Source organism: Lepidochelys kempii, chromosome 22, assembly GCF_965140265.1.
Source record: "Lepidochelys kempii isolate rLepKem1 chromosome 22, rLepKem1.hap2, whole genome shotgun sequence".
NCBI classification, from domain to species: Eukaryota; Metazoa; Chordata; order Testudines; family Cheloniidae; genus Lepidochelys; species Lepidochelys kempii.
In genome coordinates this window covers 12099983-12114785 of record NC_133277.1, presented here as the reverse complement: position 1 = coordinate 12114785, position 14803 = coordinate 12099983, and the positions used below count along the sequence as shown (strand labels likewise).

Here is a 14803-nt window from a genome sequence, read left to right as displayed (position 1 = left end):
CATGAAGGACGTTGAAATTTTGGGGTTTTGTTCTGAAATCTGAACGAACCCAATGATCAAAATATTGAAATCTCCATGAAACAATTGCCCCTCTGCTCCCAGGTGTGTTGGCTTCTTGAGACTACACAAGAGCGCAGATGCCCCACCCAGACAGCCCCCTTGCCCCTGGACAAGGCTAGGCAAAGGGTCCACTACAGCTGCTCTGTGCCACTGAGGGGAGGGGGGCTGCCCCACAGCAGATTAAACCATATCACTGGATGCCAAAGCTGTGCAGAAGAGCTGTCCCATGCTCTCCAGTTTGCTAGAAATATGAATACCCCTGGAGCAATTCTGAGTCCCTAGCTCAGACATGGGCAATACAGCTAATCAGCCAGGGCCCAACAACAACTGAAGCTGGGTCAGCTGTGGAAGGGGCAGGGCAGAGAGTTTATCAGCTGAGCACCAGGGGCCCAGAGTCATTTTACTGACTGACCACAGAAAGGGCAGTAACAATTGCACCCTTTGAAACAAAGCAAAACTCTGGGTTGGTGGGGGAGAGCAGGGGAGCTCAATACAGATGAGCTCTCCAGTGCAGGCTAAAACCGAAGTTATGGGCTGTGTGTGGAAGTGAGCAGGGGAGGTCCCCTGGCTCAGATGCAGGAAGAGATCAAGGCCCTTCTGGCCTTTAACATCTACAACATGACCACCAGAGCAAATGTTTGTACAGTCCCTGAAGTGAAACTGCCAAGTTTGGTTCTGTAGCCTTATATTCACAAAAAGGAATCTGGAGCGTAAAGATTTGTTCAGCTATTGTAAAGCTTTCCTCTCTCCAAAGGACAAGTGGAGCAGGAGCACCAAAGGTAAGCAGCTCTTCACTTGGTAGGCTGAGGATCACTTTAACCCTCAAAAAATCAAACCCATTCCCAGGTGGCTCAACCTCTGGAATCCTGGTGTATCTGAGGGCTTGCAAGTTGTGCTGTAGAAGAGGGCTCTAGTCTGGAAGCAGAGATAGCTCTGGCCAGGGCAGTTTAGGCGAGTTCACTGGAGGAAGTCTCATCATGCTCTTCTCCTGCTGCAGAAAACCCTCCTGGTTTTGTGCTTGGCATGTGACCTGCAGGACAGATTGCTGGGCAGGGGGGACAGAACCCCTGGGAACACATGGAAGGGCAGGCTTGTGGTTCAAGCAGTGAAGGGGCACTCAGGTGATGTGGGTTCAATTCCTAGCTCTGCTACAGATTCAGCCACTTCATCTCTCCAGGCCTTTGTTCCCCCATCTGTAAAATGGGGATAGCAGCCTGTCCTGTCTCCACCCTTTGTCCATCTGGTCTATTTAAACCACTAGATCTTCAGGGGAGGGACTGTTGTACAGGCCCTGAATCTCAGCTGGGGCCTCTAAGCGCTGTGTCTCCAAAGAAATAGCACCACAGGGAGGCAGGTGGGGAACAGCAGGAGAAATGTGGAAAGAGGAAGGGACCTGGCAATGAGAAGGCACATTAGGCTGATAAGCAGGTCAAGCTGTTAGGCTACCATGAGAATGTCTGTACTCACTGTTCTAAGGGCTAATTTGGTAAAGAGACAGTCTCTGCAGGAAAAAATGCTTCTCCCCTGTGCACACTGTCTTAAAGCTGCAATTCCAATTAATATTTTTCAGTCAAATAATTCCCTGTAATCTCTTGGAGCACAATAAGGGGTGTTTGTATCACTACTTGCTGTGCTGAGCGAGCCCATCTCCTCATTGCTTAGAAATGTGGCTCACTTGCATGGCCCATCATTCAGCCCAGGCTCAGTCCTTCAAGCTCTAATTACTTGGGAAGAGCCATTCCTATTGTCTTCAAGCGTAATGCAGCTAGCCATCTACATGCATTTGCATATCAGACAGGGCAGTGTAATCTCCCCAAACAAACTTCCTGTACACTGTACGGTGTCTGTTCAGAGACATGCTAATCCATGACAATACACACCAGGGTTCCTGCCATATGATAGGGTGTAATCTATACCTTACCTGCCAGTGACTCAGCATGTCAAGTCCTGTTTCTACTTTAGTGCCCAACTGAAGAGCTTTTCACATTGTGCCTTTCCACCTCTTCAGTAGTGAGGTGGTTTTTCCTTTAAGGGCAGTCTGCCTGGGTTCTGTGTAACTGGGAGGAAAGTCACTTTCTGCTGGTCTCTGCCCCCACAGGAAATGAAGGGATCAATAGGAAACCCCACATGCTTCCCACTATTGCTTTGCTGAGAAAGCTTGTGTGTGTCTTATGACTAATCAAGCTTATTTAGATTAGTGCCTCAGGACAAACTAAGATCCAAGCCCCATTGTGCTAGGCACTGTACGAATGCAGAGTGGTAGATGGTCTTGTACCAGACAGCTTTCAATTTAAACAGATGAGTGATGCAGTGACCCAGGTAACAGTGCAACTGTCACGTTAGGGCCACAATTTTGGGGGGGTGAGGATGGGGTTTAGTTCAGAGGTGATGAGTGAAGAGAAAAGTGTGAAGGCAGAGGAGATGCGGTGGGGAATGGGACAGGGCAGGGGAGAACAGGAGGGTTGAGTTGCCCGTGATATCGGCACAGAAGTGATAAAGAGGATTGTGTCAGCTAGTCATTGATCTGTAATCTCTTTTCCATTAGAGATCTACAGACCCTGGCTCATTCCTCCTCATGGAATGAAGTGTAGTTTTACCAGGGGTGTATTTGGTCCAGGGGGCTTTTGATTGGCATCTAGTAAACCCAACACACGTTTATGGGAGGAGCGAGATGAGACTTGCACTAGGCAGCCAGATGGATAAATGGCTCATAAGGGTGTTGAACTTTTACTTCCTGTCCTCCCCTTCCCCCTGGGAGGAGGCCTGTTATCCAACAGTGAACAAGAGTAATGAGGCATTGAGGCTGTAATGTTCAAAATGCAAGATTTCAGTTTCATGAGATTTTCATCTCAGGACTTAAAACAAAGAACAGGGCCACAAGTCAGGAGATCTCAGTTCTATTCCTAGCCCTGCCACTGCCTCCCTGTGTGGCCCTAGGGCCAATCACAATTTGTGATTCAGTTTCCCCAATTGTCTCTTGTCCACTGAAGTTGCAAGCTCTTCAGGGCACTCCCTTGCTATGTGTCTGAACAGAGGGGGGTCTATATCTTGGTTAGGCATTTGGGGGGGGACTTGTGGGGAAAAAAATCAGGCCACTTTTGTTGGGGAGCTTAACTTCAGGCCCCAGGTTTGAAAGTGGTGGGGTATGAGCATGTTTTATTACATCTAACAAAACCTATGTTAGAGAGTTATTCCAATACTTGAATGAAGCCAGACTGGGATGATGCCTCTTAATCATGGTCCAGTACTCTTAGTTTAATTTTATAATCAAGAAAATGCATAACTGAGTCTGTCCAGCCTTTTAAAAAGCTCTTCCTACTGAACTATTCTGGATGTACCCTATATTGAACTTGGCTTTTCAATTGTACCAGATGGTAACTTGCTGTCAGGTCTGATTGCCCACATGGGTTTCTCACCAGAACACTGGAATTAATTTCTTACATGGAATAACCCATGCTGCCACACATGCTTCAACAGTACCTGGCTTTGCTGCAGCTTTATCATCTTGGCGTCGTAGTCACTGAGAACTGAGTGAGCTAAGGCTTTAGCGTCCTCCTCGACAACCTGTGAAATGACCTCTTGGAGAATAGCCTCGTATTCCATCTCTTGGAGAGCCTCAGAGCTGAGCCAACGCAGAAGAAAAACATTTTTACATCTGAAGGGATTAGACATCATAGCCTACCAAGCAAAATTGCTAACTATCGGGCAAAATATCCAGCCCAGCTGGTTACTGACCAGAGTCACTGATGGCTGGTCAGTGGCCTCAGTGACCCAAGCCATTGGTTCCAAGTCTAGTTAGGAATGGCCAGAAGTCTATGTATAGAGACATGCATTTTACTCACAATGACAGGCGAGACCATCTGAACCACTTAGGTTACTATTCCATCTATGCTTTCAAAAATGGCAGCCCTGGTTAAGTAGTCATCCACAAAATCCTTCATAGCACTTTGACGACATCAGCTGAGAGATCTGAGAACTTCCACAAAGAGCTCATACAGTAACAAGTCAGGAAGATGCTTCAGAGTGGAAGTGGACTCCCTTAAATGACACCTGGCACAAGAGTGAAAAAACAAAGTTCTGTCTTTCTGAACACTGAGTTGACTGGTCACTGTTCAAACTACTAGGGGACTGAGAGCCAAGGTCTTTGGGTTTTGTTCCTGGCTTGTGCCCATAATGACTGAGACACCCCACCCCTCAGGTAGTTGTTTCTCCCCTCTGCTGACACTTGGTAATGAAGGTGTCAATCAGTGCACACTGCTAAGGGCTCTTGTGAAATGGCCACTAGATACTGGACTGAGACCTATCAAACTCATCTCATGCCAAGGCCATTGAATAGTCAGATGGTAACTTTCACTTGCTACTGATCTGGGCTGGATTGGAGCCAGCAACATTCTTGAAAAAGTCAGTATGCCCTGAGCTGCTTTCCTCATTGCTGTGTTTCTGCATGCCCTGATCCAAAAAAGTGAGGGCTGCAGTGTAAATACAATTCACAGAGGGATGCTGGGTTTCTGTGCACCTTGAAGGAGTACCCATTTGCACATCCTCTTAGGTCCAGCCTTTTGAAACCTCAGTGGGTAAGGACATTTTATGCTCAAGTCTAACATGTACGGTCCGTTCCACATGGACAAAGAGGAAGTCAGCAAAGAGAAGGGAAATGACAATATAGGTCATTCAGTAGAGTAACTTGATAATACTCAGCTCTTATCCATAGATCTCAAAGTGCTTTACAAAGGAGGCTGGTATCATTTTTTGTACAGAAGTACAGTGACTTGCCCATGGTTCCCAAGCAAGCCAATGGTACAGCCAGGAATAGAACCCAGGGCTCCCAAGTCCTAGACTTGCCCCTTACCTCTAGGTGAGAGTCTAGTTTTCACCCCAACAAAATCTCTAGAAAGACAAGTCAGTTTATTGGCCAAAGAAAACAGTCTTTCCTCCTATCCAGACTGTTCAGATTGCCAACTGTTCTTGCAAATTACTGGATCAATGAGCTTTTGGCATGAATAGCCACTCAATTCTCAAATGAAACAAGGAACGATTTAATTACTCACTTGGATTTTTTCCCCCTTTGATGATCCCCATTGCTGGACTTCAGTGCCTGCTGCCTCGGATCCTATGAAATGGAAGAGCCAGATACAAGTCAGGTATATTTCTGCATGCACGGAAAACCTCTGCAGGGACAAAACAGGAAACGTTTAAAGACTCTTCTTTTGATGAAAAGCTGTGATCTAATGAATGTACAGTTAATCGCAGAGCCCCTTGTTTGCTATAATCCCAGTCACAAATAGTTGTGGAATCCACAATGGACCAGAGAAATCAAGGTCACCTCCTACAGCCACCCACAATGCAAAGTCACAGCAAAACCCCCATGACAACCCTAGCCTAGAATCTGATGTCTTGTGACAGGTTTCTGCACTGCAAAAGCTCCACCCAGAAATTCATCGCTGTTGGATACAACAAGGGATGAGCAAGAGGCATGGACATCATGCACCTTGATAAACTCTGCGAAGGTCTCCAGGAACACATCCGGCACGAGCTCCTCTAACAGAAGCTGGGAGATATGAGTCGACCAAGTTCTGTGCAAACTGTGTGAGGTCAGAGGAATAGTGACACTGGGCTCCATGTTCCAAGAAGGTAGAGGAAAAGGTTGCAGCAGAAACAAAGTACTCCGGGTACTGACTATTTACCTGAATGAAAACCAAGACCCAGATCCACCTCCTCCAATACCCAAGACGATTAGGGGAGGAAATCTCCCTGGATATTCCATGGCTTCCCTGCTTTTACATGTGATGTTCCCCCAGGGAATGACCATTCCTTTACCTCCACCCCATCCCTGCTAGGATCTGCAAAGTGTTAAGACCCTGAGCCTCTTGCTCCTGGGCAATGCAACCCCATTGAAACCATGCTGCGTGTACTCCTGAGCTAGCCGCTGGCTCTGCAATCCCCCTTCACTGAGGGAGGGGGGCTCAGATGGAGCAAGGTTTTGTGCAAGAGGTAAAAGCTAGGTTCTGTGCTTTTCCACTGATTTCCTGTGGAAGCGGAAGGGGAAGGATGTCAGCCTGGAGCTCCCTTCCATGTGCATGGATCTCACACTTAATGGACACTTCTGTGCAGCACTGGGGCATTTCCCCTTGAATCCTGCATCAGGTAGCTGGACTGCCCATAGAAGCCATGGGGGCGAGCGGCAAGATGTCCTGGAAAGGGAGCAGGTATCTAGCTACTTCCCTTACTAGAACGGCTCCCTCTAATTTCCCCTCTGCTCATTTCTAACTGTGCAGAGCAGCTTCTGAACACCTAGGATCAGTGTGGGGAGCTTCTGTATTGAAAGCCAATTACCTGGCCTAGTGTACAGTGGAAAATGTAAATTGATCTATCCACTAGACAGATTTTTCAATCTGCCTAGAGCAACTTATTCCAGACAGCAGCTCAGTCTTAGATATGCTATTTCCATTATAAACCTATTTTCAAGGTAACAGAGGCTTTTTAATTTACTCTAGGCTGAAGCTAAAAATTGCAGGCTTGTCAGCTGATAGACTACAGATCACTATCACAGCAAAGGATGTGCCAAAGTTCCCAGCGTCTGTCAAAAAATCCTGACATGTAAAAAAGGATTTCTCCTCAACACCATACTTAAAAACATGTCATTTGAAAATGACATCTATAATGTTAGGGCAAGAACTCTGATCTCTTCCAAAAAGCGTAGTCCCCCACTCACTGAATGAAGGAAACTGAGCTACTGGCACTATAGGGCATATGACACAGCTGAACAGTTCTGAGTGCATGGCATAGAAGCACATGCCAGCTCATATTGTATCATATGGTTATGGGATTGATGGAGAGAGATTATTGGGTGATGTTGTCTGACCTGTGTTATGCAGTAATCAAGCTAGATCATAGGGACCCCTAAGCTTCAAGTCACTTCATCGGTTGCATCCGCTGAAGTGAGCTGTAGCTCACGAAAGCTTATGCTCAAATAAACTGGTTAGTCTAAGGTGCCACAAGTCTATAAAGTAACACAGCAGGTCCCCATGCTGGTTAAGTGGACGCCAAATGGGATACAAGTAAAGTATAGTGACATTACTGGGGGTTAACAATACCAGCCCTGTGACTCAAAATGCAAGTCTATTTAATGTTGTGAAGATACTTTGTTTTGGTTTGACTTTCAAACCTGGTGCAAGCCCTCTAATTCTAACCAATACTTTCCTGATCCAGTGTTAATACTTAGCTGCTATGTAGCACTTCTCATGCTTCGATCTCAAACTGCTTTACAAAGCAGTAAGTATTGTGACGTTGCACCCCATGCTGCTTTATGGGAATATGTTAATGTATATAGGACATAACTGAAATATGTTGTATGCTACACTGCCATGTAATATCTCTAAAGGGTATGATCTACTGAATACACTCCTCCTATTTGTAATTATGTATCATTTTTGTGTTCAAAGTTATGAATATTGGCTGTGTACTTGCTTGATTTCTAAGTAGCCTTAAAAAGAAGAGGACTTGTGGCACCTTAGAGACTAAAATTTATTTGAGCATGAGCTTTTGTGAGCTACAGCTCACTTCATTGGATGCAAGTAGCCTTAGTAAAGCATTTGGTCAGATTCTTGAGAGGAATGTGCAAGTTAAGTGCCCAATAAAGAAACACTTAATGGACAATGGATCTTGGAAGGCTCCAATCCACATAAATAGTCTGCCTGAGGACATTCAAGGTAGCATGTAAACAATGGCTGCTACCTGTAAGTTCTGAGTCATGCATGGCCATGTGACTTGCCCATGTGACTCCAAATCTCCATTTTGTAGCTGGATTCTACACAGGGAGAGGGAGGTGCATAGACAAGAGAAAGCCTACTTAAACCAGAGGAGACCCCTTCATTTTGTCTTCAGCTGGCTCAAGAGATAGCCTCTCCACCCCCAAAGGTGATCTAAAAAACTGGGACAAAGGACAGTAACTACAGGGGGTGAGTGATTGGTGAACCCAGATGAGAAGGAGATGAGTCTATAAAAGGAATCTTACTGGAACACCTCTAAGGGTGAGGTTTTATCTGTATTCAGTTTTCTTACTGTATTAGGCCTAGACTTGCGGGTTTTATTTTATTTTGCTTGGTAATGCACTTTGTTCTATGTGTTACTACTTGGAACCACTTAAATCCTACTTTCTGTATTTAATAAAATCACTTTTTACTTATTATTTAACCCGAAGTATGTATTAATACCTGGGGGAAACAGCTGTGCATCTCTATCAATGTTAAAGGGCAAACAATTTGAGTTTACCCTGGCTAAGCTTTATACAAGGTAAAAACAGATTTTATTTGGGATTTTAAACCCCATTGAAAGTTGCGCATCTGTGTTAAAGACAGGAACACTTCTAAAGCTGCTTTCAGTTAAGCTTGCGGTTTGTGGGATGTAGTTCAGACCTGGGTCTGTATTTGTGGCCAGCAAGCGTGTCTGGCACAACCAGGTAGGGCTCTGAAGTCCCAAGCTAGAAGGGAAGGCAGGGACAGAAGTAGTCTTGGCATATCAGTTGGCAGCCCCAAGGGGGTTTCTGTAATCCAACCAGTCACAAGTATCCCCATTTTACAGATGGGGAATGAGTCAGAGCAGGCACATGACTTGCCCAAGGTCACCCAGCAGGTCTGTGGCAGAGCTGGGACTAAGAGAAACACTAAAATTGACCCTGGTTATCTCAGACAGCCTGGCCCTTTCCCCAGTTTTAGGGATCGCAGGGGAACGATTCATTTTAAGGTTTTGTTTAAGCTGCACATGACAAACTCAGTAAAAAACTGGCATAAAATGTTTAGAATGCTTTTCATTTTAAAAGCCAAGGTTTCCATTCAGCCTTGTCAGTTCCACTTTCTGGTTTTGTTAAACTAGTTCATTTTAGTGGCAAAAACGGAGGAATGTGCAAGAAAGCAAGCCTCATAAATCATGAGGAGTAAGCTAAGATGGGGATAGTAAGTTTTATAGTAAACATGTGGACCAGGGTGTGTAAATCCTGCAATTACAGCATTAACTTGGCACAAAGCTTTTCACCTGCATCTGTGTTTATGTTCTGGCTCTTGGAAACAGAATCATTAACAGTTATTAGCAAACAATGAGCTCATCTAACAAGGAGTTAAACTACTTGTTTAGCTACACTTGGGCGAACCCCTCCTGTAGACACACTGCACCAGTGCAAAGCATGACTTACACCTTTGGAATCTGATAAGAGCTCAGGCTGAAGCTGGCACTGAAAGGTGGAGAAATACTAATAGTACCTTCCTAGCCCAGTACTGAAGAAATTATTAAATTTAGAATTGGGTTTTTAAACATATTTAGGCACCTAAGGAGACTTTCCAAAGTGGCCAGGCACCCAACTCCTACCAAAAAATCAATGGGAGTTACAAGCTTTTGAAAACTTCACTAGTTTGCTTATCTTAATCTGCAAAAAGAAAAGGAGGACTTGTGGCACCTTAGAGACTAACAAATTTACTTGAGCATGAGCTTTCGTGAGCTACAGCTCACTTCATCGGATGCATACTGTGGAAAGTGTAGAAGATTTTTTTATATACACACAAAGCATGAAAAAATTCCTCCTCCCACCCCACTCTCCTGCTGGTAGCAGCTTATCTAAAGTGATCACTCTCCTTACAATGTGTATGATAATCAAGGTGGGCCATTTCCAGCACAAATCCAGGTCCCCCCCTCCCCCCGTATGCATCCGATGAAGTGAGCTGTAGCTCACGAAAGCTCATGCTCAAATAAATTAGTCTCTAAGGTGCCACAAGTCCTCCTTTTCTTTTTGCAAATACAGACTAACACGGCCGTTAGTCTGAAACCCATCTTAATCTGCAGACATCTAAATACCTTTCAACATCTGGCCAGTAGTGCCTGTCTGTTTCCAGTCAATTTCACCTGGGCTAGGCAAGTTTTGATTGGAGTGGGAGGTGGCTTCACTCAGCAGGTGAGTGGAGGATCTTAGATGGAAGGAATCACTGACTGCCAGGAGGGCAAGTGCTTTATTGTTCTGACAGCAGGTGCTCTCTGTCTACTGTGGGGCACCAGGGAGGACAAAGAATATTGGCCCCACTGCCCTCAACTTCATTTCCTTAGAACAGGGGTGGGCAAACTTTTTGGCCCAAGGGCCACATCTGGATAAGGAAATTGTAGGGTGGGCCATGAATGTTCATGAAACTGGGGGAGAGCTCCAGCTGGGGATGAGAGTTCTGGGGTGGGGCCAAAAATTAGGAGTTCAGGGTGTGGGAGGGGGCTTTGGGCTGGCTCTGGCTGGGGTGCAGGAGGGTGCTCTGAGCTGGAACTGAGGGATTTGGAGGGAGGGGGATCAGGGCTGGGGAGGGTGTCAGAGCTCTAGGTGGCGCTTACTTTGGGGAGCTTCCTGAAGCAGCAGCATGTCCCCCCTCCAGCTCCTATGCGGAGGCGCAGCCAGGCACACTTCCCTGTCTACAGGCATCACCCCTGCAGCTCCCACTGGCTGCGAGCTGTGGGGGCAGTGCTTGGGACAGGGGCAGCATGCAGAGCCCCTGGCTGCCCCTATGCATAGGAGCTGGAAGAGAGACATGCCGCTGCTTCCAGGAGCCACATGGAGCAGGGCAAGCCCTGGACCCTGCTCCCTGTCAGGAGCTCAAGGGATGGATTAAAACATCTGAAGGGCCGGATGTGGCCCCTGGGCCATAGTTTGCCCACCCCACCTTAGAAGGACTGATTGTTCAAAGCTCATGGCCTGTTTAAGATGTGGGTGTACGATCTAGCAGGCCAGCTGTGTAGCTGTTTATGCCACTTTAGCACCTGTCCGGTCCCCACTTTAAAGACACAGGCCTGCCTGAAGAGAGATTCTCAGAGGGACTCTGAAGCAGCAAGCAGGACAGACCCCCTTCTGTTTAAAAACATGTGCTCCTAATCACAATTCCCCAGTAAAGAGTAACACAGCTGGAGCACAACTTCTGCTAACAAAACAGCAATTACCTACTGGTGGCAGGAGCTATGAAGGAACTGCCCCCATAGGAAGCAAAAAGGATCAAAAGCTGCTTGATCTGAGAGATGGAACACGTGAAGTAGAACTGAACAGCATACAGTTAATCACAGTTGTTAGCCACGTCCCCTTACCTCACAGGGGCAGTTTGGGCCATGGGTGTTATCATACTGCTTCCCCAAATCTCTCCTTTCCTGTTGAGTATTTCAAAAGTGTTTTTGTACTATAGTCTCCACTCTACATAGGATGCTGGTGTCTGGGGTGGGGCACCAGAAGGAGGAAATAGAATAAAGACCTTTCCTCCTTACTGTCTAACCTAGTCCAGTTTCCCACCCCACCCCAATAAGGTTACAAACCCTGTAGACTGGAACACCTTCAGTACCCCAATGGGAGAGTCTGTTCATCTGAGCCTCATGCAACTACAATTGCCCATACAAGGGATGGTTTTCTTTATTCAACTAAAGTTTCCTGGGAGGAAATGACAATAATCCAAGCTCATTCTGCAGATCAGGGGCAGGGGTGGATTTTCAAAGGCACAAAGTGGAGTAGGGTGCCTACCTGCCCTTTGTGCCTTGGGAAAACATGGCTGTTAAGGGCTGCTCCAGGAACACTAGCTTTTATTTTTTGTAATTTCAAAATGTTTATCTCTGGGTCTGCATGGCAGTGTAGGCACATCCTACCTCCTGGCAGGGTGGATAGTGGGTGTCCTGAGACCAGTTACACTCTACCAGACTGTCTTGGGCATCACCACAATGAGGTGTCCCAGAGTCCCTACCACAGCCCTCAGGTGCAGGGCAGCATGGCCTAGCAGCTATATCCAGTGGCCACCACCAGCTGGGGTGGCAGCCAGGGTAGGGAGACTCAGGCCAACCTGACTCCACTGGATCCCAACCTAGTGCCCTAACAAAGGCAGAGTGATCCACCACTGAGTCAGTAGGGAATCCAACCTCAACATGCTTGCCGTAGATGGGTGGGAGATAGCACTCACTCTCCCTGGGTTACTTCCTACCGGGCTCCTGAAGCTGCAGTCCATAGGGCAACATGCTCTCCAGCTCCAACACTACAATCTCCACCACATATCCTTCCTCCTTGGTAGTCAGACCAGATTGAGCTGAGCTGCTCTCCTTTTATACTAGCACAGCATTTGGAGCATGCCCAGCACGGTCTGAGGGGCGGGGCTTTCTCGGCCCATAGTGGGGGATTAACCCTTTCCTGCCTAGTGCAGGGTATGCACACCCTGACACACCCTGTAACCTGCAAAGATCAAAATCCAGCCAACAATCAGAGGCCTGGAGGCAGTGAAATGGGACAGCAATACTTCACTTTCATAATCCAGACAGTACAAATAGCTGTTGAAATCAGAGCTATTATTAAAGATATGATGAGTATACACCAACCATGACTTCTCCCTTACAGCAGCTGGTGCTTTAGGTAACTATTAGTATGGATACAGATGGGAAGATTTGGCGGGGCCTATGGTGCAATTCTATAATCAAAAGCTCTGAGGGAGGACTGAGATAATTGGTACTAATGAATAACTGAGTATTGAGGAAAGTGGGTGGATGCTGTATTTTATGGGAATTGAACAGACATGAGCTAACTGGAGGGTCTGGATGCTGGTCCACAAAGGGAATCTGGTGAGGTGATATCCCTCTTTTTGACTGATGTGTAAAGGTAGTCTGATAGGATTTTCTAAAAAAAATGTGTATGGTGTTTTCTAATCTGCTTTTCAGACCTCCTGACCTGTAAGAATCTCAACATTGAGCAGAGGGCTCAGCTAACGCAGCCCAAGCGAAATTGACTGGAAACAGACAAGCACTATGTGATAATGGCATCATAAGCAGGAAAGAAGTGAAATCCAACGAACAGAGAAATGAATGGATTTTTGTAATAGGTACTGAACGGAAATGTTCCTTGAACAGGTGGGAGAAAAGGTCTCTAAATAGTCCCCCAGGTTGCAGTTTGCTGCTCCTCCAAGGAGATTGCCACCAAAACCAGATTTTATTTTTAAGTTAAAACACTGAAAAGGGGTGTTTTCTGAGGGCACAAGGGGAACTTTCAGGCCCTCCAGCTCTGTCATCAAGAGGCAAAAGAATCTCTTTTCTTGCAAGTCACTTTGGAAAAGGAGGTGAGCGGGAAAGAAGGGGGGTGGAGCTGATAAATCTATAACATTTTGCTTTGAGGAAAAGCCCCCTTTCAGCTGATTACCTCCTTGTTTTGGTCAAAACATGAGATGGGGTAGAGGTTAGATATAAAGAATAACATGTTAAACATGCAGCTGTAGCCTGCACAGCTGGACCAATGACAGCGATCTGGGCCTTGTTTCTTATTGTCATTCCCAGCTACCCAGAAACACACAATGTTTTAACAATGGTCAAGTAAATGCACTAAATATAACTGCACTCACCAAGGGGCCGTAAGGCGTGATTTACCGGCCACTGTCCTTGCTGATGGGTCGCAGAAAGCCCGGCTCAGCATATGATGAACTGAGTTACACTGCGTTACAAGCAACCTGTAAAGACCTGCCAGCTCCAACCTTGTCCTATTGTTGCCCCATTTTTGCTGGGCGCTGAAGACAGGTGCTAAAATAACCCTGCCCATTACTTTACCTGTCAGATTTTAAAAGGGGTCTTATTAATGAATTAAGGTAACACATCAGCTAGAAAAAATTCATCGCTAAGCACCTGTCAAGCACCTATCTGGTGCTCATCAGTAGGGTGTTTGCAGATGCGGGAAGTGGGGCAGTTATTCTGTATCATGTAATGTTCAAATGTTAGTGAGCATCCAATCTGAAAAAAATCAAAAAAATCACTAAAGGGGCCATAACTCAAAGAAACAGTCTGATTTTCACCGAAATCAGCAGAAATTTTCTAAATACAGTTGATAATGCAACTATGTAATCAAAATAGTGCTGTTTTGGAAAGTGTGGGAAATATTTAGGCCCGGGTGATATGTTTTGTGCATTTTCCCGTCCTTGTTTGTCTTCGGATAAAGCAGAAGTCTGTAGTCGCAGGACACTATGAGTTTGTTTGTACCAAGTAATACATCAAAATATCTGTCATTATTTGTAGAATGGACTGATTGGAGAAGTTTTTCTGTCTGCTATTTTATATCTTATGAATATTGGCTATTGTGCAATGATTCCTGCACCGGCAACTGATGTAAATACAGCGTACACCAGGAGGAAATATTTTCAAGATATGTTCCACTCTCTGGGCCAAGACTGGACTTATGTCATCTATGATGAAGCAATGTATTGCAAAGCACAGTTGATTAAATGGAGGAATCGAACCGAATTTGACAATGACCCCTTTGAGATGGGAGGCGTGCATCATACAGTTAATTTCCTGGGTGACATAGGCAGTGTGATACAGGAAAGTGGGTTTGAAGACCTCCTTGTGGAAGCAAGCATCGATGGTGCTTCAGTCATCAGCCATGCTGTAGGAGCGAAAGCACATAACCGTGGTGTTAGAATCCAGAAACCTATGAAGGAAGCAATGAATCATTTGAAATGGGTGGCACTGGGCGATTCCATGAACAATGATGTTCTCCCAGGAGATGAGAAGAGACGCATCTTGGAGAAAGCTTGACCTTGCACGGAAGCATTTGAAGATGTGGACAAGGCACACAGAGAAAAGAGCGTGGAAGCACAGAATGCTCTGGCAGACGTCATGAACAGAACCCAGTCACTCCGCCAGCTCATGGACACTTACGTTACCCAAGGGAAAAACTGCTGAGAGACATTTCTGCTCTGGGAAAACTATGTAATTTGGATGT

At 45.9% G+C, this 14803-nt stretch overlaps 1 protein-coding gene across 1 annotated transcript in view; it reads left to right on the top strand.

The window, feature by feature from the left end:
* Positions 1 to 12918, top strand: part of LOC140901770 (tubulin-specific chaperone cofactor E-like protein) — a 118204-nt gene extending 105286 nt beyond the window's left edge. Inside the window, exon 33 of the mRNA XM_073321237.1 lies at positions 12760 to 12918. Within this exon, the coding sequence (XP_073177338.1) occupies positions 12760 to 12827 (68 nt within the window). The 3' untranslated portion in view covers positions 12828 to 12918. The remainder of the gene's footprint in view (positions 1 to 12759) is intronic.
* The last annotated feature ends 1885 nt before the right edge of the window (positions 12919 to 14803 follow it).